This window comes from Rissa tridactyla, chromosome W, assembly GCF_028500815.1.
Source record: "Rissa tridactyla isolate bRisTri1 chromosome W, bRisTri1.patW.cur.20221130, whole genome shotgun sequence".
In the NCBI taxonomy this organism is placed as follows: domain Eukaryota; kingdom Metazoa; phylum Chordata; class Aves; order Charadriiformes; family Laridae; genus Rissa; species Rissa tridactyla.
In genome coordinates this window covers 9,212,316-9,237,929 of record NC_071496.1, presented here as the reverse complement: position 1 = coordinate 9,237,929, position 25,614 = coordinate 9,212,316, and the positions used below count along the sequence as shown (strand labels likewise).

Below are 25,614 nucleotides of genomic sequence, written 5' to 3'. Positions count from 1 at the left end.
TTAACATAGAGGGCAACACCTCTGCCCCTCCTTCCTCGCCCGTCCCTTCTGAACAGCCTGTAGCCATCGATAGCCACGTTCCAGTCATAGGATTCGTCCCACCAGGTTTCAGTAATGGCCGCTATGTCGTAGCTTTCCAGTAGCACAGTAGCTTCCAACTCCTCCTGTTTGTTGCCCATGCTGCGTGCATTCGTGTAGAGGCACCTCAGCCAGGCTGTTGGCCGAGATGCCTTCTTAGAGGAGCACCCCTTGGGGTGTTTCACGGGTGTTTCCCTGCTGACTTGGACTACCTCAGGAGCCCCTGTCTCATCTCCGTAAGACTTTGGCTATGAAGTAGCATCCCCAGCATGCCTCAGGGCAACAGGTTGAAGGCCCTTCCTAGCGCCCCATCCCTCTAACCCTGATGTGATGTCTCACCACTTGTCACAGACAAGCCTAATATTACCATCCCCATCCCCCTTCACATCTAGTTTAAAGCCCTGTCAATTTTCAACTTGATGTCCACTAGGACCCCTCAGGGTCTTCTCTGCAGAATTGCATTCCATCTGGTCATCCCTCATCCTGTACTGGTGCCTGGGGTTGTTCCTTCCCAAGTGCAGGGCGTGACACTTCTTGTTGAACTGCATGAGGTTCCCGTCAGCCCATTTCTCCAGCCTGTTGAGGTCCCTCTAGATGGCAGCACGATGGTATATCAGCCACTCCTCCCACTTTTGGGTCATCTGCAAGCTTTCTGAGGGTACACATTGCCGAGTCATCCAGGTCATTAATGAAGATGCTGAACAAGATCAGTCTCAGTATTGACCCCTGGGGTACACCACTAGTTACTAACCTTCAACTAGTCTTTGTTTCACTGATCACCACCCTCTGGGCCTGGCCATTCAGCCAGTTTTCATTCCACCTCACTGTCTGCTCATACAGCCCATACTTCAACATCTTCCCTATGAGAATCTTATGGGATATGGTGTCAAAAGCCCTACTGAAGTCTACATAGTCAAAGTCCACTGTTCTCCCCTCATCTACCAGGCCAGTCATTTCATCGTAGAAGTTTATCAAGTTGGTCAAGCATGACTTCCCCTTGCTGAATCCATGATGACTACTCCTGATGATTTGTTCTGATCTCATTGTTACCTGTCAAAAAGAGAATCGCCTATGTCCCCTTGTAGTGTGTTCTGAAACCTGGGGGGGGGGGGGCAGACTTCTGCACAGAAATTGGCTATTGTAATGGCTGCAGAAATTTGTGCATATTGGGAATACAGGTGATCCAAAGATTTTATTACTTTATGAGAACTGATTCCCTTGTAATAAATTTTAATTGGGAAGCAGCTCATGTACTCCACCACTTGTGGTCTATGGAGCACCCCTTTTAAAATGTCTGTAAAATGTCCACAAAATGTCCATTGAGTTCATTTAGTCCATAACTTTGGGCTCCATCTCTTATGGTGGTCACTCAGGACAGGAGAGGTGGTGTGTTGCGTGCAGTTATTGAGCACCAAAGGCAGCTCAGGTCAGGTCACTGCTGCACTTGCACTGCTCCTTGTAAGGCTTGTTCTCCATTGTTTTGGATGGTTCCTGCTATAGTAATTCCTATAACATGCAACTGAAATCCAGGGTTACAACAATTTAAAGGCATTTCCATTAGTCTCCATCCCTGGTCCCTTTGGACCAGACCATAGGGTTTAACATCACAATGAACTCCTCCCCTTGCCCCTGCTCCAGCTTGGACTTAGCCACTGACTGCAGTCCCTTAGGGATGCACCTGCTCCAAATGGAGCCTTATCTATGAGCCACAGTCTCTTCAGGGGTATACCTGACTTATCCACAGCCACAGTTGCTTTGAGGTGCACCTGTTCCAGCGTGGCCTTATCCGTGGGCCACAATGCCTTCAGAGATATACCTGCTTCAGCGTGGCCTTACCCACAGCCACAGTCCCTTCAGGAGTGAACCTGCTCCAACATGGCCTTATCCATGGCTGCAGTCCCTCCAGGGACATACTGGCTCTGTCATGGGCCACACATTTGAGGTGTTCCAGCATGACCTCATGCACAGCCACTGATGCTTCGAGGTGTACCTTCTCCAGCATGGACTTATCTTTGGGCCACAATCCCTTCAGAGGTATACCTGCTGCGGCACAGACATAACCACAGCCACAGAGGCTTTGAGATATACCTGCTCTGGCATGGACTTATCCACGGCCAGGGATGCTTCGGGGCATCTGCTCCTGCGTGGACTCATCCACAGTCCCTTCAATTCGAGTTCACACTGGAGTTCCATCCTGTCCAGTACAGCAGCACAAAACCAGCAGCAATGCCCTGGCCATCTGCACATCCGCTAGCCCAGATGCATCACTACTGCTGTTATCAAAATGTTCCCAGGCACAGCAGAGTAAGATGATAAGCAGTACAGTAAGCAACAAAAGCAAAAAGCAGCCACCAACAAGCACTAGTCTCTAATCTCCAGTAAGGCAAGCAAGCCCCATGGCAAGCACAGGAGCCTGCCAATTAATAGCTAAACAGCAGTAATAGCTATAAATGCGATCTAGCACATTCCAATCAAATCTGTCATTATCTCGAACCCTTTGAGCCCCACATTGGGCACCAAAAAGGACTGTCGTGGTTTAACCCCAGCCACCAACTAAGCACCACACAGCTGCTCGCTCACTCCCCCACCCAGTGGGATGGGGGAGACAATCAGAAGAGTAAAAGTGAGAAAACTTGTGGGTTGAGATAAAGACAGTTTAATAACTAAAGCAAAAGCCACACATGCAAGCAAAGCAAAACAAGAAATTAATTCACTACTTCCCATTGGCAGGCAGGTGTTCAGCCATCTCCAGGAAAGCAGGGCTCCATCACAGAATCATAGAATGGTTTAGGTTGGAAGGGACCTGAAAGATCATCTAGTTCCAACCCCCCTGCCCTGGGCAGGGACACCTCCCACTAGACCAGGCTGCTCAAAGCCCCATCCAGCCTGGCCTTGAACACTTCCAGGGATGGGGCAGCCACAGCTTCCCTGGGCAGCCTGTTCCAGTGCCTCACCACCCTCATAGTGAAAAATTTCTTCCTAATATCTAATCTAAATCTACCCTCTTCCAGTTTGAAGCCATTACCCCTCATCCTATCCCTACATGCCCTTGTAAACAGCCCCTCCCCATCTCTCCTATAGGCTCCCTTCAGATACAGAAAGGCCACAATAAGGTCTCCCTGGACCAGACTGAACAACCCCAACTCTCTCAGCCTGTCCTCCTAGCAGAGGTGCTCCAGCCCTTGGATCATCCTTGTGGCCCTCCTCTGGACCTGCTCCAACAGGTCCGTGTCCTTCTTGTGCTGAGGACTCCAGAGCTGGACGCAGTACTGCAGGTGGGGTCTCATGTGTAATGGTTACTTGAGAAAACAAATGCCATAACTCCAGATGTCCCCCCTTCCTTCTTCTTCCCCCAGCTTTATATGCTGAGCATGATGTCATACGATATGGAATATCCCTTTGGTCAGTTGGGGTCAGCTGTCCCGGCTGTGTCCCCTCCCAACTTCTTGTGCACCCCCAGCCTACTCACTGACGGGGTGGGGTGAGCAGCAGAAAAGGCCTTGACTCTGTGTAAGCCCTGCTCAGCTATAACTGAAACATCCCTGTATTAGCAACAGTGTTTTGGTCACAAATCCAAAACATAGCCCCATACAAGCTACAATGAAGAAAATTAACTCTATCCCAGCCAAAACCAGCACAGTGACACAGCTAGACCCTGTGAAATTACGGCTGAAAGCAAAGGGTCTGTCATAAACACTTCTGAGAAAAATTGCATTGCATGATCATTTTAAGTTCTCAGTCATAAGCATGAGAACTTATTTAAACCACATGAGGATTATTAAGGTAATGCTATATTTTTAAACTGCTCCTTACTTCATAAATCCAGCTACTCCATAGAAAGAAATATATAACTTATAAAACTGAGTTAGATCTTTTTTTTCCTCAAAAGAAATCAGAAGTGATATTGGCCACAGGTTGCTATTGCCAACACAACTGATGGCTAGATGTCAAAAGTCCTATGAATCCTCAGTGTTTTATTATTGAGTGACACTCTTGCCCACTGCAGTAGTGAAGTTGGTATAACTCTTAATATAAAAGTGGGGTGCCAGATAAGACTGTAGCTTTGTTGTGGTTGTGGCTATTTTACTATATGCAGATAGAACTAAGTTGATCCTAGGAACAATATATAATAGTATAGATGAAGTGGTACAAGCTCCCCAATGTGAATTACTACTGCCATAACTTCATATCAGGATAAATGCTTCATCTTTGTAAATCACTTCTATGGTGCTGTTCCTTGGCAAACATTAAAGAGCGCAATATTATGCAACAGTGGCACATCATGTATCACCTATTAAGGACTAATTCTATGTTTTATTTAATGAAACTCTGTTCACCGCGTCCTTCAGGATCTTAGCTCTAGCAGAGCTCAATGTATTCTTTAGCTTTTCTATATTCTTTTACTTATCTATAGTAAACTAATGCTGATCATTAAAATTCTTATTTGTCTGCCACAGGGAAATACAGGCAGGAATCATCAGAATTTGTAAGGCTAAGGTGTGTGTAGTGTGTGTGTTTTCCAAAACCTTGGTAATTTGTATCATATCTTGCTAGTGTTAGAACAGAACATTCGGCATTTGAATTCCTTGACATACTGTACTGGCAACATAATGTGTAAACTTACTATTTCTCCCTGACATTTTCAGCTGTAATGTGGCACTGGGCAGGTTCATATGTCTATTTGTTATAATTTAGTTTGGTTTTAATCAGCAAAACATAAAGGGAGGGAAAAAAATGGCTAGTTTTTCAGGTCCTTGGATCTGTTGTAGAAAATTGTGGATTTTGTGTCATCTATCAGACGGAGCATTTGTCACAGTGTTCCACTGAATTTAATGAAGTTCCTTCAGGATGTAAAATGTTGAACAGTGTGATGTTGAACAGTGTGCACATGATGTGTGTGAACTAAAAAAGCTGTGTCAAATGCCATTTTGGTCACATTCTTTTCTTTTTTTGACATAGGAAAAGAAATCTAAGATATATATTAAGGGGAAAAAAAAGATGGATTCACAAGATTGTGTCCCAACAAATTCAAAGCAAGATATCAGCCATCACATAAAGGGTAGCTCTGGTAAACATTATCTTTGTGGCTATTGTGCAGCCTTCACCAATATAGCAGTCACCTTTCCCATCCAGAAGGTCCTCTTTCGACAACAATTGTATGGCCTGAAAACAAAGGATGCAGTACATCAGCTGCAGAAAGATGGAATTCGAAATCTCTATCGTGGAATCCTTCCTCCATTAATGCAAAAAACGACCACCCTGGCTCTAATGTTTGGCTTGTATGAAGATTTCTCCTCCTTGCTCCATAGTCACACAAGTGCACCTGAACTTCTAACTTGCAGCATGGCAGCAGTGCTTGCAGGGACCATGGAAGCCCTTCTTACGCCTTTTGAACGAGTCCAGACTTTGCTTCAGGACTACAAACATCATGACAAATTTACAAACACTTACCAGGCTTTCAAGGTACTAAAAGTCTATGGGATTAGAGAATATTATCGGGGTTTGGTGCCTATTCTGCTCCGGAATGGAAGCAGTAACATCCTCTTCTTTGGTCTACGAGGACCTATCAAACAATGTCTGCCTGAAGCAACTTCTTATAGCACTCACTTGGTCAATGACTTTATCTGCGGAGGGCTGTTGGGTGCCATGCTGGGATCCTTATTTTTCCCAATGAATGTTGTAAAAGCTCGCATGCAATCTCAAATTGGTGGTGAATTTCAGTCTTTTTCAAAAGTTTTTGTGACAATCTGGCTAGAACGTGATAAAAAATTGATGCATCTTTTCAGAGGAGTCCATCTGAATTACCATCGTTCTGTCCTGTCCTGGGGCATAATCAATGCAACGTATGAATTCTTGCTAAAGCTGTTATGAAAAACATTACCTTCCTTTGAAGCCTCTCTATTCACTTGGGTATTTGTATATTTGAGGTCACTTAGTCTCTGGGAACAGATTAATTTATGGAACTTTTTGTGAATAACATGAAGTACCATGAAACTTGGAGAGAATTCAAAGCAGCAGTTACATTTCAGTAGGGAGATGGGTGATATTGTTAGTGGCTGCTTAGTGTGAAAGGTAATTAGTTTTATTAACGGCCTTCAATTTATGGGGTAAATGGCAATACATCTAAATCTTGATGCAATTGAATATACTTCTAAACAAATTAAAGTACTTATATGCTGGTGGATAAATTTACCCACAGTGGAATAACTAGACAAATGCAAAGTAAAAAAATATTTGTATATTGGTCTAGTAGCTTATTCTATCATTTCTGATGTTTCTTAATACTCCCAGTGATCAAATTTTTCACTGTACACATTGTATAATATGGAAGTCAAGAAGGGGCCAATGAAAGCTACTTCTCTTGCTTGATAAACTACAGAGGGTTAAGAACTAAACTTTCAGTTTCTTGGGGTTCTAAATTATCTTTGGAGTTTAAATAGAAGGATGACTTTCTTTTTGAAACTCAAGTTTAAACTGAGCCTACACAAACTATTTTGACAACCATTTCACTGCTCAGCTTTAACGCGAACATCATCTCATTCATCAACATAAGGGTAGCTAGTGAATTTTTAACTTCAGTGTAAACTGATCCAGTGCAAAGTGGGATTGTGCCTATGTAAGTGTGTGCCTTGAAATGGAAAGGTGGAAGGAGCAAAACAGCGATTTTATCTCAAGTTTTAAAAGTGTTCTTCCTTGTTGAAAGACCTTCTACTTGCAAATTTGGTATACGCAAGTTTTCAGCTTTTGTATTACTTTGTTTCTGTTGCAAGCATAGAAAAACTGATCTCTCTCTGTAACACTCAAACAGTAATACAGCTTCCTCTGATTGTCAAAGTACTTGATTAACAGCTTTTTTATTTACCTTTTGCAAACTATTTTTATTTAATTTGGGCTGTGGCAGAATTTTACATCAGCACCGCCAAAGTGAGATTTCTGAGTATAAGCATTTAAGGCGTTAAAAGGGAAAGCAAGCATAACTACCAAACAGGTGACTGTCTTAATTTTTTTTCTTTTTTTTTCTTTTTTGGAGGGAGGGGGTGTTATGCATGAAAGTTCACAAAGTATTATTTGTTTTGGGGGATGGGGGGCAGGAAAGCTTTCAGAAACTATCTTGAATTGTTCTTTTCCTAGGCTTTAGTCCCTGTAAAACTATCAGTGATAATACAGTAAAGCAATAAAAGGAGTTGTGTGGCTAATAACTTACACTTCAAGCATTTGTAATTTTGTTAACAGATATGCAGTAAAGACAGGGGTGTGGTCAGCTGCTACACATGAAGGTTACTTGCATGTTTCATTCACCAACAAAGAGAAAGGTGGAAAAGTGTATTAGCAAACATATAAACATGACCCCAAGTAAATCCTAGAGTGAGGAATTAAAAAAACAAAGAAACCATCAACATGAACATCATATTTCTCCTGGCCATGGACTACAGATGCTAACAACTCACCATAAGCACCCCACCACCAGAATGAAACCATTGACTTTAGGACCCAGAAGAGCAGTGAAAGAGTGAGCATAACACCAAGGAAAGGAAGAAGTGTGTGTGTTACAATTTTAAGTACATCATTATTCTTTCTTTTCCTGTAACAATTAGATCCAGACTCATTATGATTAGACTCTCAAGATCTGAATTACACTAACAATAATTTTTTTGTTTTGCTTATGTATATAAGGTGTATTTTCTCTTTGCCCATGTAAGAAAGGCCGGTATTGCTTTTGCAGAGGAGAAAAGCCATTTCCATCAGAGGTGACACGATAAGGGAATGACTAAGACAAAGAGGCTCCAGCAAAGGCTTGTAGAACATCTCTTATCACACAGACAAAAGGACAAACTGATTCCTACTGGATTAGTGTCTAGAAGGGGAGTCAGACATTTAACCAGGGCTAATGACATTGAGCAATTTTTTTGTTACCAAAAAGGAAAGAAAGAAACTAGTCAGATAATCCCTTTAGGTGTAGCATAAGGAGAAGTAAACAGAGGCAGGACATGCGGGAAGAATTTTAGGCGCCTCGGACAGACTGTGAACCCTGGAGTACCCAACCAATGGGAAACAGGGGAGGTAAAAATTCGGACGGGATCAGGGAATAAAAAGGTGTGTTTCAAGAACTGGAAGTGTGCCTACTTGCTAGGTCACCTGCTCTTGCAAGAACGTGAATAAAAATGTGCTTCACAGAGGATTCTGCCTGAGCCTATTTCATTTGGACCGGAACTTATTTCTCACAAAACCCAACCTCACCCCCAAAAAAAACATTAAGTTTCCCAATGATACTTGTCCTCGTTCCGGTGGGGATAGGGTTAATTCTCCCTAGGCTCTGGCAGGGACACAGATATTCCATCCCATGTGAGCCATGCCCAGTCTGTAGCAGGGAGCTACAGTGGGGGGGGTGGGGGGGGGCGGCGGGTGTTGCTGCTTGGGAGCGATGTTTGGGAGCAGGCTGGGGCATCTCTGGTCCAGTTGGTGATCATCGTGTAATCATGTAATCGTGTTTGTACGCTCTTATATCAGTGTTATTTTTATATCAGAGGATTTGTGGCCTCCCTCGAGGGTAGAGAGGCCTTACAGAGAGATCTGGATAGACTGGAGAGCTGGGCAATCACCAACCGTATGAAATTTAACAAGAGCGAGTGCTGGATTCTCCACCTGGGACGGGGTAATCCTGGTTATACGTACAAACTGGGGGACAAGAGGCTGGAGAGCAGCCCCATGGAAAGAGATCTGGGGGTCTGGGTTGATGGCAAGTTGAATATGAGTTAGCAGTGTGCCCTGGCAGCAAAAAGGGCCAACTGTGTCCTGGGGTGCATCAAGCACAGCATAGCTAGCTGGTTGAGGGAGGTGATTGTCCCACTCTACACTGCACTGGTGTGGCCCCACCTCGAGTACTGTGTGCGGTTTTGGGTGCCTCAATATAAGAAGGACATCAAACTATTAGAGTGTGCCCAGGGGAGGGTGACCAAGATGGTGAAAGGTCTCGAGGGCAAGACTTAAGAGGAGTGACTGAAGTCACTTGGCTGCTTCAGCTTGGAGAAGAGAAGGCTGAGGGGTGACCTCATGGCAGTCTACAACTTCCTCAATGGGGGCAGCAGAGGGGGAGGTGCTGATCTCCTCTCTGGTGACCAGCAACAGGACATGAGGAAATGGAATGAAGCTGCGTCAGGGGAAGTTCAGATTGGACATTAGGAAAAGGTTCTTCACTGAGAGGGTGGTCGGTTACTGGAACAGGCTCCCCAGGGAAGTGGTCACAGCACCAAGCCTGTCAGAGTTCAAGGAGCGTCTGGATGACGCTCTTAGTCATATGGAGCAGGGAGTTGGACTCAATGATCCTTATGGGTCCCTTCCAACTTCAGATATTCTATGATTCTAAGCATAAGAAGGAATTTGAAAGACTTCCAGTGATGAATGTGTGTGAGTAATAACTAATATGAAAGGGGGGAACGAAGGGGAAATTCAAATTGTAACTGCTCAGCAATGGAAATTTGTGAAAAAGGAATGATCTGGCATGGAGGGCAAGAAGACCTACCTGTTACCAGCTTTGGTATATCCTTGAAATGGTTATCAGTGGCTAGTGTTGAAAGGCCATATGTATACTCATGGATAATGAGTATTCTATCCTTGAATCTGTCAAGGATGAGTTAATGGAAGAAGTCCTAATCAAGGAAAGTAAGTATTGTTATCATTATTGAGGAGGCACATCCTGGAACCTACGAGCATATGGACCTTGAAGATGGTACTAATCTGCATGTTTTGAGAAGTTTAGCCAACTTGGCAGGAAAGTGAAAATTCTTAGTGTCCTAAGCTGAACCACCTTCATTATAATACTAAAGATCACGCCCATAGGTCAAGAAGACCCTCGCCCAGGTGAAGACCCTTCCCCTAAGCATGCATGGTAGCTATAACTTGATTGTGTACCTGTATGTAAATTACTAACCAATCAAACATAGGTAGGAGGTATTAATATGATAATGATGTTGTAAAAGGTGTATAAAAATCGTGTGGAGAGTCCTGATAGGTGTGCTTGATTTGTGGGAAACTACCGAGCACTCAGCTTTGCGCAACTCTGAAATAAATAATTAATGTTTCACCCTGGCGTGTGAGATTGGTTATTGCACACCGGGTAATGGATACGACTTTTCAGACAACATACCTGCAGAAGGCATTAAATTGGCTGGAAACAGGAATGCCAGAGACTGAACGACTCCCCTTAAGGGAGTGGAGTTTGCTGAAGAGATAACAAATGCTGTAGCACTGTCTAGTAACAGTCGGGGAATACAAGTGCTCAGAGGCCACTTCTGGTAAACAGACCTGGTGCTGAGTGATGAACTGTCCTGGTTTGAGGGACACAGGACTAATTTCTCTTCTAATGCTTGGGAAAACTCCACTTTTGGAAGACACTAGTGTCTGAATTCGTGAAAATATTTACTTTATAGCCAGCTGTGGAATGTGGGTTTCAAGGTCTCAGTGTTTTTGAGTCTTGCCAGGTGCAGGGATGAGGAGGAGCGAGGCCTGGGCACTTGACCCAGGCTGGCCAACAGGATTATTTCATACCATGAACGTCAAACTCAATATAAATTAGAAAGTTTGCTGTGAAGTTCTCGCTCTTCTGTGATGGCTGCGATCCTGAGAACTTCTTGCCCTGGTGCTGGACCCCCGAGGCCTTCCCTTCCTCCTGAAGCCATTGCATTCGCAGTGTCTGACATTTGCTGTCTGCTGCTGGGAGTGCACAGCTTCCTGCTGGTATAATTGGCTGAGTATAATCCTTGTGTATTTTATATTGGTATCTAGATCAATATTGGTTCTTTAGTGTTATTAATGTTAATAATCTAGTCTTATTCTATTAAATCTGTTTATATTTCAACCCTCAGGTTTCCTTGGTTTTTCTCGATTCCCCTCCCGAGTTGGAAGGGATCATCAGGTGATAGAATAATTGTCTAAATGTTGTAGTAAAATTTATATTAACTAGAAAAATGAAATGTAACATGTAACCAAAGCAATCAAGGGAACCTGCCACTGCTGCTAAAAGTCATCTCTACAGCCCCAACCCTATTTGATTATAGAGAAATAGTAACTAGACATGATTTATCTAAGATTAGATTAAGGAACTAACTACTAGACAATGTAGCTTTGTTAATAAGCAGGATATTTTTGTCAAGAGAGTGATGAACTGTAGGCCTGGTCATCAAACAGAAAAAAACACCTGGAACTGCCCAGATTAGAGGAGAAGCAGGTAAAAGGTAATTCCGATAGGAGCAGATCGCGACCACGGACTCATTGACCACCTACCCAAATGATACCACCTACTCAAAAGAGAACAATGGAAGAAGAAAACAGAGTCTGCGCGCTAATTTACATAGGAAGCAAAGAAATCTCAACCAATCATTGAAGAAAATAACAATGACTATGTATTAATTGTTAGAATATGTAATAATCAGTGTATAAAAAGGGAAATTTTTGAAACTAAGGTGTGCTCCCTTGGAACAGGCACCCCATTTCTGCGCGTTAATGGAATAAACTTGGAAATACCGCTGCTCTGTGTGTTATTGGCTTGCACACTGGGTAAAGAACACAGATTTGGGACAATATAAATGACAATAAATTGTTGTGGTTTTCTCAAACTGTTGTCCCAAAAGTGGGGTTGTTTACCCAGTGTGCAAGATGCCAGTGTACACACAGAGCAGAGGTATTTATTTAAATCATTTCTGCACAGAGATGGGTGCTAGGTGGTAATCCATAAAGCTAGCACATTCGTTCACAGAATCTTCGGTACATTTATATGATTCAAAACATGGAAGTACACGCCTTTATTTATGATTATTGGTTAGTACTTTATCTTAATCTCTATTGGTTAGTATTATTCCTCACTTTCATTTAAATTTACAGTACCCTTTAATTGATGTGCGCATGTTCCAATACAGTGTGTGTGAGGGGTATGCCTGCTCCATCTCTAATTGAGTTGACAGTAGCAATCTCCCCCTGCCACCTTTACCTTTCCCTTAGTTACAAGTGACTTTTGCTGACTTCATGCTTTTTTTGCAATTGTCCGGCTTTCGGTGCCTCCTGGGGTAGGATGTTCTCTTTTTATCAGTCTTTAGTTCTTCTTTATCAGTCTTTCAGTTCCTCTTCAAGGATACAGTCATTAGTAAGGCATGCATTGCTAAAGTAGTCAAGCTTACTTATTACAAAGTAGAATATCCCTTTTTCTGCTGTACATCAAAACCATAACATGAACCCAACACCAGGTTCAGGTGCCTGATGCTGACGGTCACATGATGGGTTCTGGTGCAAATGTATATGTACTGAGTTTACATGGCAAGGTTTTGGTAGCAGGGGGGATGCGGGGGTGGCTTCTGTGAGAAGATGCCAGAAGTTGCCCCCATGTCCGACACAGCCAGTTCTGGACAGCTCCAAGATGGACCTGCCACTGGGCAAAGCTGAGCCAGCAGATATCCACCCTGCAGCCCATGGAGAACCCCACACCAGAGCAGGTGGATGTGCCCTGAAGGAAGCTGTGACCCCATGGGAAGCCCACGCATGTTGGTCTGCATGTTGGTCTCTGGGGTGTCAGTATCTCTCTCTCTCTGTCTGGGTCTCGCTCTCTCTGTGTCTCTGTGTCCTGGTCTCTCTGTCAGTCTCTCTGTTGGTCTCTGTCTGGGTCCCAGTTCCTATGTCTGGATCCTTGTCTCTATGTTGGTCTCTCTGGGGGTCTCTATCAGAGTGTAAGTCTCCCTGTCTGTCTCCGTCTGGGTCCTGGTCTCTATGTCTGGGTCCCCATCTCTCTGCGTCTCAGTCTCTCTGTCTGGTTCTTGGTTTCTCTAGATCTCCATTGCCTGTTTGCCTCTCTGAGTCTCTGTCTGGGTCTCTGTATCTCAGTCTCAGTCCTGGTCTGTCAGTCTCTGTCAGTTTCTGTGGGTCTCTGTCTGGGTCACGTTACGTGTCTCTCTCAGTCATGTTATGGGTCCTATTCTCTCCGGGTCCTTTTGCATCTGTGTCCCGGTCTCTGGGGGTCCTGATCTCTCTGTTAGTCTATCTGTGTGAATCTTGGCCTCTCTGTCTCGGCCTCTTTCTCTCTATCTAGGTTTTGGTCTCTCTGGTCAAGTACTAGTCTCTGTCAGTCTCTCTGTCTGGGTCTCAGTCTCTCTGTCAGTCTCTCTGGGTGTCTTGGTCTCTCTGGGTCTCTGGCTAGGTCTCAATTTCTCTTTCGGTCTCTCTGGGGATCTCAGTCTCTCTGTCAGTATCTCTGCCTGTCTCTTTGGGGATCCCAGTCCTTTTGGAGGTCCTGGTTGTTATGGAAATTACACGTCAGCCACCATAACAGGGTTTGACTCTAGGTTTCCACTGAATCAATAAGCTGAAAAAGAGATTCTTCTATAAAGTTCTTTTTATTAACAGTGCTACGGCTCGAGCTGGGTGCCTCCAAAGAGGGACCCCGAACAAAGAAATCCCTGGGCAATTGTGGGAAAATAATGGAAGATTGGTGAGGAGGATTGTAAACACACTCGAGTGACTTGCACCTGGGGTGTCAAAAACCACATATATCATACTAATCATTGTTTAGTCTTGTGTGCTTCTTGACAAGTAGAACATCTGCGTTAGATAACAGAGGCCTGTGATAGACTCAGAGGCACCCTATCGAACATGCTTGAGATTCCTTCCCAACTGTTGGGAAGATCAGAGCACAGTGGAAAACTATGCCTGCTTGAATCCCTGATATACAGGTGAGAACAGCAGGTTCAAAAAAACTTTCTAGCAACGAATGAACTCTGTGGTGTCTGTATTCTTGCTTGCATGCTTCTGCCTGGGTTCTGCTTCAGAGATCCCACTGTCCACAAGGTATCAAGATTAAATTTGTTCTTTGCCTTTTATCCATGGTTTTGTGGTTGTTCCTGTGCCCTGCCTATGTTGGCTCACACATTTGGCATAGTCGGCAGGTTCAGGAACAGCCATGCCATGGCTGACAAAAAAGTTGGGGACTGGTGAGGCAAAGACAGTGACTCCCCCTATTCTGGGATGGCCCAGTACTGAACACTGGACCCCTGCGGCTACTTTCCTGGCTAAACTGGCTCTGCTGTAAGCTTGGCCTGAAATAGATGATGGGGGGGGGGGGGCAGTGGTAATTAATCTGACTGAAGCTGGGCAATTAATCCAAAGAAAATACAGAGCCCTAGTACTACTGTACAATTTTGGGGAATAGTTTGGCATGGAGACTTAGAGAAATAACAAATACAGTACAGCAAACAGTCCAGTGATTTCCCGTACCAATCACAGTAAACCAGTTACAGACCTTTTGGGGACTTTTAGGGTACTGGAGGACTTTTATCCCACACCTGATGATATTAATGCACCCTCTGCAGAAATTAACTAGGAAGAAAGCTGTCTGGCAGGGGACCAAGCAGCAACAAGAAGCCTTTGGTGCCTGCAAAAATACTTTGACTGAGCATGCACAATTATACACTCCTAGGCAAGGCTATCCTTTTGAATGAGAAGTAACAATTCCAGGTGATATAGTCTCATGGGGATTGTGGCAGATGACTGGTCCAAAAGATCAGAAAGAACCTGTAGGATTTTGGTCCAAGGCATTACAAGGCTCCACTATATGTGATACCCTGACGGAAAAACAAATTTTAGCTGTAGTTTGGGCACTACAAGAAACTGAAAGAATCACAGTCCAAGACAGTGTGACTGTACACACCCCCACAGCTATTCATGGGTGGGTTACTGATGATTCCGTTAGGGCCCATGCAGGGGTAGATCAGGCAGCCACACACTGGAAATGGAAACATTATTTACAGCAATGATTTCTACCAGGAAAACCATATGTAACCACTCCACATGCCACTCTTCTAGGAACTGTATCATTTAATCACATGCCCACACTAGGGGAAACTCTTCCCCTTGCAGATATCCCTACATCTCCTGTGGAGGAGGCTCCCCCTTATGATGAGTTAATAGAAGAGCACAAAAAAGATGCCTGGCTTACCGATGGAAGTGCAACACCTCCAATACAAAACATGGTGAGGACTGAAATTCTTCCAGATGGTAGCTCTCCCAAAATATTAACTACAGGGGAAATGGAATTGTTTACACCAATGCATTGCATGGCGAGACCGCAACTTATTAGTCTAGACGTGAAGATTCATATAATAACCCCTGAGAATGACGTATGGTTCTGTACCCCAACTTCTCCTCTTATTTTACATCCTTTGTTAATATCAGATTCTCGAGTTCTTGTATTTCAGGTATCTTCAATGAATACCTGTGCCTTATCCAGAGGAGATAGCATTGGAACAGTATTATTGCTGTCACGAGCCCAACATCGAATTGAAGTTCAATCTGGAAAAGCACAAGCCATAGCTCTTCAATCTGTGTGGGCAATTACCCTACATCAGGTTATCAAACCCAGAGTAATATTAGCTGAAGGAGATGGAGCAATGGTGTATATATTACTGGAAGGAGATGACATTCTTGTTTTCCTCCCCTATCACAGGTTGGCTCATCTTGCTTTGTAGACTTGTACTACAAGCACATGCCCTGGATACATTTCTGCAAGATCAACATGTAAATACTTAGATCCGGTTGGCCTCTACTGTAACTAGCTCTTCTGCCTTTTGTACTGAAGAAGGATTAACAGCTGCAGATCTTTTGATGTGTTTCATTGGCATGACAACCCCAGCAGCTGTATTACAGAATTATACTATGCTAAGTGCTTTTGATATTAATGTTTCTCATTGCTATCTTTTCTGAGTAGGTAATGGCTGTACACCAGTGAACATTACAAAATTGATTGGTGGTGGACTATCTCCTTCTTCGACACCATAAACGCTGCTCCAATTTTGAAGACATGTGTTGCTTCAACATAACTGATGAATCAGCCAGCGTAGAGGACAACATTCAACATCTCCAGGATTTAATGCAACAAATGAAACAACCTACTGGTGGTGGCTGGCTGAGTGGTTTAATTCCCTGACAGGAGGAACAGGACACCTGATTCAAAGCATGATTGCAGAGATATGTTTATTCTTTTTTCTACACGTGTTTATTGCATGCCTCTGTAAATTACTCTGCGCTACAGAATCACAGAATCACAGAATCTTCATGGTTGGAAAGCTCCCTTAAGATCATTGAGTCCAACCAAACAACCAACAAGCTCTGCCACTAGAGCATGCCCTGAAGTGCCACATCTAGACATTTCTTAAACACCTCTAGGGATGGTGACTCAACCCCCTCCCTGGGCAGGCTGTTCCAGTGCCTGACCACTCTTTCAGTAAAGTAATTCTTCCTGATATCTAACCTAAACCTCCCCTGCCGCAGCTTCAGACCATTTCCTCTGGTCCTGTCATTATTCACCTGGGAGAAGAGGCCACCACCCACCTCTCTCCACCCTCCTTTCAGGTAGTTGTGGAGGGCAATGAGGTCTCCCCTCAGCCTCCTCTTCTCCAAGCTAAACATGCCCAGCTCCCTCGGCCTCTCCTCATATGACCTGGTCTCCAGACCCCTCACCAGCCTGGTAGCTCTCCTCTGGACATGCTCTAGCACCTCAATGTCCCTCTTGTACAGCGGGGCCCAGAACTGAACACAGCACTCGAGGTGAGGCCTCACCAGTGCCGAGGACAGAGGCACCATCACTTCCCTGCCCCTGCTGGCCACGCTATTCCTGATACAAGCCAGAATGCTGTTGGCCCTCTTGGCCACCTGGGCACACTGCTGGCTCATGTCAAGCTGGCCGTCCACCAGCACCCCCAGGTCCTTTTCTGCCGGGCAGCTTTCCAGCCACTCCGCCCCAAGCCTTCCTAATTTTCTCTCTGTATAACCTAACGAGATCTCTGTACTCCTCCTGATTTGCCTGTCCCTTCTTCCAAAGGTGGTAAACCCTCCTTTTATTCCTAAGTCCCATCAGAAGTTCCTTATTCATCCAGGCTGGCCATTTTCCCCGCCCTTTAGACTTGCGACACTTGGGCACAGCCTGCTCCTGGGCCTTTAAGGTTTCCTTCTTGAAGGGCGTCCAGCCTTCCTGGACCCCTTTGCCCTTCAGGACTGTCTCCCAAGGGACTCTCTCAACCAGTGTCCTGAACAGGCCGAAGTCCGCCCTCCGGAAGTCCAAGGTGGAGGTTTTGCTAACCTCCTTCCTTACATCGCTGCCAATTGAAAACTTGACCATTTCATGATCACTAAACCCAAGACGGCCTCCGACCACCACATCTCCCACTAGTCCTTCTCTGTTTGTGACCACTAGGTCTAGCGAGGCACCTCCCCTGGTAGGCTCCCCTACCAGTTGTGTCAGGAAGTTCTCTTCCATGCACTCGAGGAACCTCGCAGCCTGCCTGCTCTCTGCTGTGTTGTATTTCCAGCAGATACCCGGCAGGTTGAAGTCCCCAAGCAGAACAAGGGCTGGCGATTGCGAGACTTCAGCCAGCCACTTATAGAATACTTCATCTGTGTCCTCATCCTGGCCGGGTGGCCTGTAGCATACTCCCAGCACAAGATCATCTCCCTTATTTGCCTTCCCCTTCATCCTTACCCATAAACACTCGACTTTATCATCACTGGAATCACTCCATACAATCAAAACACTCCCTAATGTACAGAGCCACACCCCCGTCTCTCCTTCCTTGCCTGTCCCTTCTGAAGAGCTTATAGCCATTCATCGCAGCATTCCAGTCGCGACAGTCATCCCACCACGTTTCCGTGATGGCCACTACATCATAGCTGTCCTGCTGCACAATGGCTTCCAGCTCATCCCGTTTGTTGCCCATGCTACATGCATTCGTGTAGATGCACTTGAGCTGGGCTACCGGTTTCACCCCCATCCTTGGCCCTTTATCCCTAGGCTCGTTACTAGTGGGCCTGGTTTTATCCCCTTCCCCCTTCATTTCTAGTTTAAAGCCCTGTCCATGATCCTTGCTAACTCTTGGCTACACCCCTCAAGCCCAAATGGACACCTCCAGCTTTGCCAGCCCCAGTGGAAACGGTCTCTTGAGCGAGGGGGTGGAATGTGGGAAAATAACTGAAGATTAGCAAGGAGGATTATAAACACGCTCAAGTGACTTGCAGGTGGGGTGTAGAAAAACACATATGTGCCTGTGTTTCTGCTTGCATGCCTCTGCCCGGGTGCTGCTTCAGAGATCCTCCGGTTCACGGGGTATCAAGATCAAATTTACTCTTTGCATTTCATATGTGGTTATTCATACGTCCTGCCTGTGTCGGCTCATACAGCAATTATACCCTTACAGTCTAAGTTCCCCACCCCTCACGTGACAGTTCAGACCAGTAGCAATATTAAGGTCTGGGGTCTTCTTGCTTTTTATTGGTTTGATTTGTTTGCTGTTTTGTTACTAAGTGGTAGCTAAGTGGTCATCTTCTTATACAATATTCAGTGGTTCTATATCCTGCTTCACATCCTCTTAGGTCACTTTCAGCTGGTTCTGTAGTTGGCTATTAGCATGTTGTAATACAGTTTTTACAGTTCATATAGCACAATCTATAGGCTTTGTCTACTCTAGTTATTAATGTTTAAGCTGCTAGTGCATAGTTTCAAGTAACTTTTTCTACAACATGGTCTTTCTTACAGTCCTAGTCTCTTTGACAGTCTATAAGTGTCTCTTTTTGGGTCTCATTCTCTCTGTCTTGACACCAGTCTCTCTGGGTCTCTGTCTGGGCCTCAGTCTCTCCGTCAGACTCTTTGGGGATCCCATTCTCTCTGTCAGTCCTGGTCTCTCTGTTGCTTTCTCCATAGGTTTCTCTCACTCTTTCTGGTTCCCCGGTCTCACTGTCTGTGTCGTGGTCTCTCTCTCTCTGTTTCTCTGCATCTCGGTCTCCCCATGTCTCTACACGGGGGGGGGGGGGGGGGGGGTGTCTCTGGGGGGGTCTCAATCTCTCTGTTGGTCTCTCTGGGTCTCTGTCTTGGTCCTGATCTTTCTTTCTTGGTCCTAGTGACTCTGTCTCGGTCCCAGTCTCTCTGTAGGTCTCTGTCTGGGTCCCAGCCTCTTTGGGGGTCCTGGTCTCTCTGATGGTTGTTCTGGGTCTTGATCTTACGGTCTGGGTCCTGGTCTCTTGATATCTCAGCCTGAGTCTTAGTTTCTCTGTCTCTCTTTCTGGATCCTGGTCTCTCTGTTGGTCAGTCTTTCTGTAGGTCTCTGTCAGACTCTCTGGGGAGTCCTGGTCTCTCTGTTGATCACTCTGGCTCTGTCTGGGTCTCAGTCTCTTTGCTGGCCCCTCTGCAGGTCCTGGTCTTTCTTGCTCCATGTCTATCTGGGGGTCCTGATCCCTTGGTAGGTCTCTCTGGGTCGCGGTCTCTCTGTCACTCTCTCTGGAGGTCCTGGTCTTCCTCTGCCAGTCCATTTGTGTTTCTGTCTGAGCCCCACTCTCTCTGGGTGTCTGTATTGGAAGCTCTGTGGAAGACAATGTATTCAAGGATTTAGTGATACTGAACAGGCCATGTCTGCTCTATTGGGCTTCATGCTTAGGGCTTGAGAAGCCTGTATGTTATTAGTATAATCTGTAATTTATATCATTGGGAAAGGTAAATTGTATGTGGATCAAGGGGTGGAACGTAGCAATCTGGACCGAGAGACTGTTGCACGTTTAGGAGTTAGTGATCCACATAACAGTTAACCTGAGCAGGCGCAGGTCTGTGCTGTGCTGCACTGTACTATGCTGCACGTACAGCATGGCCTTCAGGCCTGTATTAAACTGCACAAATTCCCTGGCCACAGGGTAAATTTAACCAGCTCATTGTAGTAGAGGATCCTGCAGTCAGCTCTGGGGCTCAACAGGTCTTATACAAGGAACCAAAGAGAAAATGTCATTCTAAATAGTAAAAGGAAAACTTAAATTCCAATTTCAAGGCAAATTTGGTCTCGTTTGAGCACAAGGACACTCCCGTGGTAGTTATAGTATTCCCAGAAGTAAAGATGGCTAGAAAGAGAAATCCAAATGAGATAAATTTACTAAGACAGATGATCAAATTGCAAGTGACTATTGTAAGCAGTGAGATCTAAATGATGCTCCTGGATTTCTAGTGTGAATCCTTTAAGGATAAGGGAACCTGTGTTCTGATTGCTTTTATCAGCATCATAGATGATGTACATTCTGGCATTAAAAGGTTACCTGATGTTCTGCACAGGGGAGGTACGGGATTCTTTCTGGACCTCAGTAAGAAAGGCACAACAGCAAATAGTATAATAATAAAACTCCTTTAATAATAGGATAGAAATGGGAGGAGAAATATAGATAGCGAGTAAATCTTACATCCCTTCAGATGCTGCTGTTACCAAAGACAGGCCTGTGCTTTGTTTATAACCACATGCTAACTAAGATGTTGTTTGTTTCCTACTAACCTTCTTACTGTGTGAGAAAATAGTTGGTCACTGAGCTGATGTTACAGATAGTGATAATGAGGAGACAGCCAGAAGTAGCTCATCACTGCCATGGTTTTGGCCAAATTGGCCAATGGCCAGTGACAGATGCTCCCCCCCAGCCTCTCATGAACAGGGAGAAGGGGGAGAGATAAAGAGAGATTTATGAGTTTAGAAGAAACTAAACTACTTTAATGAAATATTAATAATAAGATAAAAAGGAAAATTAAGAAATAGATACAGTGTGAAAAATAGTGAAGGTATTGTTGGCTTTCGCCATAATAACAAGGCTATAAATCTTTGACTTATAAGGATAACTAACCTTTAGTAAATTAGGAAACATGAGAAACCTCAAAGATAACAACTAACAGCAACTATGAAGAAAAACATCCTGAAGAAAAACATCCGAGAGAAACAAAAGAGAACTTCTCCAAAAGACTCCACAGGTGATTAACAGAAGGAAACAGATGCACAGGAGAAGGGAGTTGATGATAATCAATCCTACCAGAAGGAAACACATGCATGGGAAAAGGGAGCTGATCCTACCAGAAGGAAACAGATGCATGGGAAAAATGGGAAAAGGGAACTGAAGATCATCGATCCTCAGAAACAATTGTCAGAAGGAAACGCACAAGTAGAAGAGAAAAGGGACTAATGATAATCAATCATCAAAAACAATTACTCTGCCTAAAATAGTGAATACGTATGCAATATTGAATGTATATAAGACGTGGGTGAAGTGTTAGCTGGTGTGCCTCTGACTTCAGTCACGCACCCAGCGCTGTGCTTTTGCTTTATTGACTTTGTCCCTATAATAAAATAAGTGCCATTTCTGTTTAAGGGATCTGGCTGTTTATTACATACAGTATGTACAAAACCGTATTAAGCTCCCAGGATGACGTCACCAGCAGGCACTGGGGAAGTCCCAGACTAGAGTCAGCAACAGGTGGGAATCGGGTTCCAGATCTGGAGTCAGGAACACACGGATCGGGATCAAAGGCAGATGAACAGACAGGGTCCTCCTCGGACGTCAGCCATTGAAGAAAGAGAGCTGACCCTTTGCTCCCTCAGCTTTTATACTGAGCATGGGGCAGATGGGATGGAATGCCCTGTTGGTCAGTTTTGGGTCACCTGTCCTGTCCGCTCCTCCCTGCAGGTGGGACCCCTCTACGCTTTTTTGTTTCTGACCCTCTAACGGGGCAAATGATGAAGTGAGCTGACCTTGGTTGTCATAGCAATAAGTCTAAGCAAGAGCCTCTGTGCGTACCATTCCTTGGCACAAGCTGTCTTATCACTCTGAACAAACCGTTTCAGACACAACATGCTGTTAATTTCAGAGAGTTAGAAGAGGCCTAGCTAAAAAGTAAAATTACTGAACAGAAAGTTGGTTCTGTTTTACCTCAAACCAGGACAATCACCAAGGATGGGATAACAAGAAGTAGTTAATCACTTCGAGGTTCTTTTATGCATCAAGTATGTCCTCCTATACCAATTAGGACAGAGCTGTGGCTACTTCAAGGAACACCCTTATCATCCTCAAGAAGTTGGCAAACTTACAGCAAACTTTTACTGTCCTGAGATGACTCAATACCTTAAAAGGATAATGTGAGGAAGGGTCTCCTTACCCAAACGACCACCGAGAAGCTCACACTTGTGCAGAAGTGTTTTGCCAACGCAGCAAAACTTAATACACATGCAAAAAGGCTATTCGGTCATCCAAATGAATATGTAACCCTAGGTGGAGTTATGTATTAGGTAGGCGGAATTATGAGAATCTTTTGTGTATAAATACTGGGTGAATATGCCCAGTGAGGTGTGCTAGATTTGTGGGTTTTCCCCCTAGCACCCGACGTTGAATAAAGCAATATCTCCTCTCTAAACTACTTTTGGTTTCGAGAGCTTTTATTTCAGGTAACACTGGGAACCCTGCTTTCATGCAGTGTTGGACAGACTCCTGTTGGACATCCATGGCACGCTGTGCAGATCCCATCCATGGAGAGGTTCACCCTCTGCCCTATACTGTGGCTCCTTATATCTAGTGTAACAAACAAACAAACTATCCCTCTTGTTTTGACAGGTAGGAATGCTATCTTTCTTAATGCTCACCAGAGCATATCTAGCTACATGTATCTAGGAACTGTATCCAGGAACAGTACATACCCAGAGCCTTCCAGCATGATATACCTGGGGTTATACAGCAGTCACTCATGCTAACATAAGGGTATCTCAAGCCTTAAACACAAGACCCAATATGGCTGACAGAGCCTGTTCAAGATGACTAACTCCTCAAATATGTCTTCTGCAAGACTCCCTACATGCTCCACTCCTTGATCTTGAGCACAGCCATGCTCACCATCTAATAAAAGGCTATTTTATCAGTTATATTAACAAGCTACTTAGCAACATCATGTTCGTAACTCCCCTGCAGTAGTGACTTTATATCTCAAGGGATCACAACTTATGCAGGAGTAGCTTAAAGCAATCATAATTGACTGTGCCTTAGGGGATACCAATATAGTTGTGGTACCATTTCTCCAGTGCAATATGACACCACCTGTTATTTGCTGTAAGTTCCACATCCTTGGCTCTCTATCACCTTCACGATGCAGGCTTAAATTTTGACCTTGAGCCCCTACCAGCCATCGGGAACTACTCACAATTCCACGTTCACTTAAACATTGACATCTTAGCTCCCAACAGAGAGTACATTGTCCTAAATGATATACCAGGCAGGTGAGGCCTTGAACATTGGCATAATTTGCAGGTTGTCAATGTTAAGAGTGGCTGCCTTCTCCAGCAGCTCTGGCCCAAGACTCTCTCCTGTCCAGCTGCTGGAGACCAGTGTCCTGGGTTGAGCAACACAGGACTAATTTCTCTTCTAATGCTTGGGAAAACTCCACTTTTGGAAGACTCTAGTGTCTGAATTCGTGAAAATATTTACTTTATAGCCAGCTAGGCTCTGTGGGATTCAAGGTCTCAGTGTTTTCTAGCCTTGCCAGGTGCAGGGATGAGGAGGAGCGAGGCCTGGGCATTTGACCCAGGCTGGCCAACAGGATTATTTCATACCATGAACGTCAAACTCAATATAAATTAGGAAGTTTGCTGCATAGTCTCTCTCTCCCTTGATGGCGGCGGTCCAGAGAAACTCCTTGCCCCTGTGCTGGACCCCTGAGGCCTTCCCTTCCTCCCGAAGCCGTTGCGCTCTCAGTGTCTAACATTTGCTGTCCACTGCTGGGAGTGCACAGCTTCCTGCTGGTATAATTGGCTGGGTATAATTCTTGTGTATCTTATATTAGTATTGGGATCAATACTGGTTCTTTAGTATTATTGTTAATTATTTAGTCTTATCCTATTCAATATATTTATATTTCAACCCTTGTGTTTCCTTGCTTTCCCCAATTCCCCTTCCTGGGTGGGGAGGGGTCATTGGGTGATAGAATAATTGTCTAAATGACAATAAATTGTTATAGGTTTTCTCAAACCATAACAACCAGCCCAGTGTGTCCTGGGACCTGGGGTCTCTGTCCAGGCTGAGGGACGTGGCTGCCGCCTTCCCATTTGCAAATTCGATCAGTAGTGAAGCTGAGCATATATCACAGAGACACACACGCACAGCCCCACACAAACACACGCACAAAGGATACTGCCATGGCCAGTCACACAGCTGCAGACAAGGCACTGCCTTCAACAGCACCTACTTACAGGAATCACATAAAAGATAAGTATAGACAGCCATGTCCTCTTCATCCTCTTTGGCGGGTAGAGATAGAAGTTCACTAGTGAAGATGCATACACAACACTCTCTAAACTCACAAGCACACATACATTTGGGGATCCCCCAAGTACTGGCACAGCCCCTCTGTCTTCCTGGTACCCTGACCAGATCCTGGGCACTCTTACCTGCTTCGCAGGTCCCCCAATCACTGGCTAGCCCAGACCAATGCTCACTAGCAAACATGCACGCAGTCACACACTCATCCCAAAGGCACTCCACACTCACAAGTCCCCTCAAATACCAGCACAGACCCTCTGCCCGCCTGATACCCCTGCCTGGACCCAGGGCCTCATACTTGCTGGCTAGTCCAGCTTGAAGTTTGCCAGAGAATTACACATGCACAACCCCACACACACCACATTTGAAGATACAGCCACTCAGTCCCCTGCCAACAGCCTCTGGTGCCAAGCCCCTCACTTGTCTCACTCATGTCCCTCATGCACAGTCCCGGAGATTTCTGCAGAGCACTGACGATAACTTCTGGTGGTGGAGGAACCAATGACGAGAAGTGCTCTGCTGGACCTTGTACTGACAAACAAAGAAGGACTGGTTGGGGACGTGAAGGTCGGGGGCAGCCTTGGCTGCAGTGACCATGAGACGGTGGAGTTCAGGATCCTGCGTGGAAGAAGCAGGGCAAAAAGTAGAATTACAACCCCGAACTTCAAGAGAGCTGTCTTTGGCCTCTTCAAAGACCTACTTGGAAGAATCCCATGGGCTAAGGCCCTAGAAGGAAGGGGGGTGCAAGAGACCTGGTTAATATTTAAGCACCACTTCCTCCAAGCTCAAGATCGGTGCATCCCTAGGAGCAAGAAATCAGACAAAAGAAGCAGGAAACCTGCATGGATGAGCAGGGAACTTCTGGAAAAACTCAAATGGAAGAAGGAAGTTTACAGAAGGTGGAAAAAGGGACTGGCCACTTGGGAGAAGTATAGGAACATTGTCAGAGTATGCAGGGATGCAACGAGGAAGGCTAGGGCCCACTTGGAATTAAACCTGGCAAGGGACGTCAAGGACAACAAGAAGGGCTTCTTCAAGTACATCAGCAGTAAAAGGAAGACTAGGGAAAATGTGGGCCTGCTGCTGAATGGGGTGGGTGCCCTGGTGATGGAGGATGCGGAGAAGGCGGAGTTACTGAATGCCACCTTTGCTTCATTCTTTACTGCTAAGGCCATCCCTCAGGAACCCCAGACCCTGGAGGTAGGAGAGAGAGCCTGGAGAAAGGAAGACTCTCCCTTGATCAAGGAGGATCAGGTTAGAGATCATTTGGGCAAACTTGACACCCACAAATCCATGGGCCCTGATGGGATACACCCGAGAGTGCTGAGGGAGCTGGCAGAAGTCATTGCTGGGCTGCTCTCCATCATCTTTGAAAGGTCCTGGAGAACAGGCGAGGTGCCTGAGGACTGGAGGAAA

General features: G+C 45.1%; 1 protein-coding gene across 1 annotated transcript; it reads left to right on the top strand.

Moving 5' to 3' along the window:
* The first annotated feature begins 5,076 nt into the window (after positions 1-5,076).
* Positions 5,077-5,949, top strand: LOC128901956 (mitochondrial nicotinamide adenine dinucleotide transporter SLC25A51-like). The gene has a single exon (XM_054184157.1). The coding sequence runs from the start codon at positions 5,077-5,079 to the stop codon at positions 5,947-5,949; it is 873 nt and encodes a 290-aa protein (XP_054040132.1).
* The last annotated feature ends 19,665 nt before the right edge of the window (positions 5,950-25,614 follow it).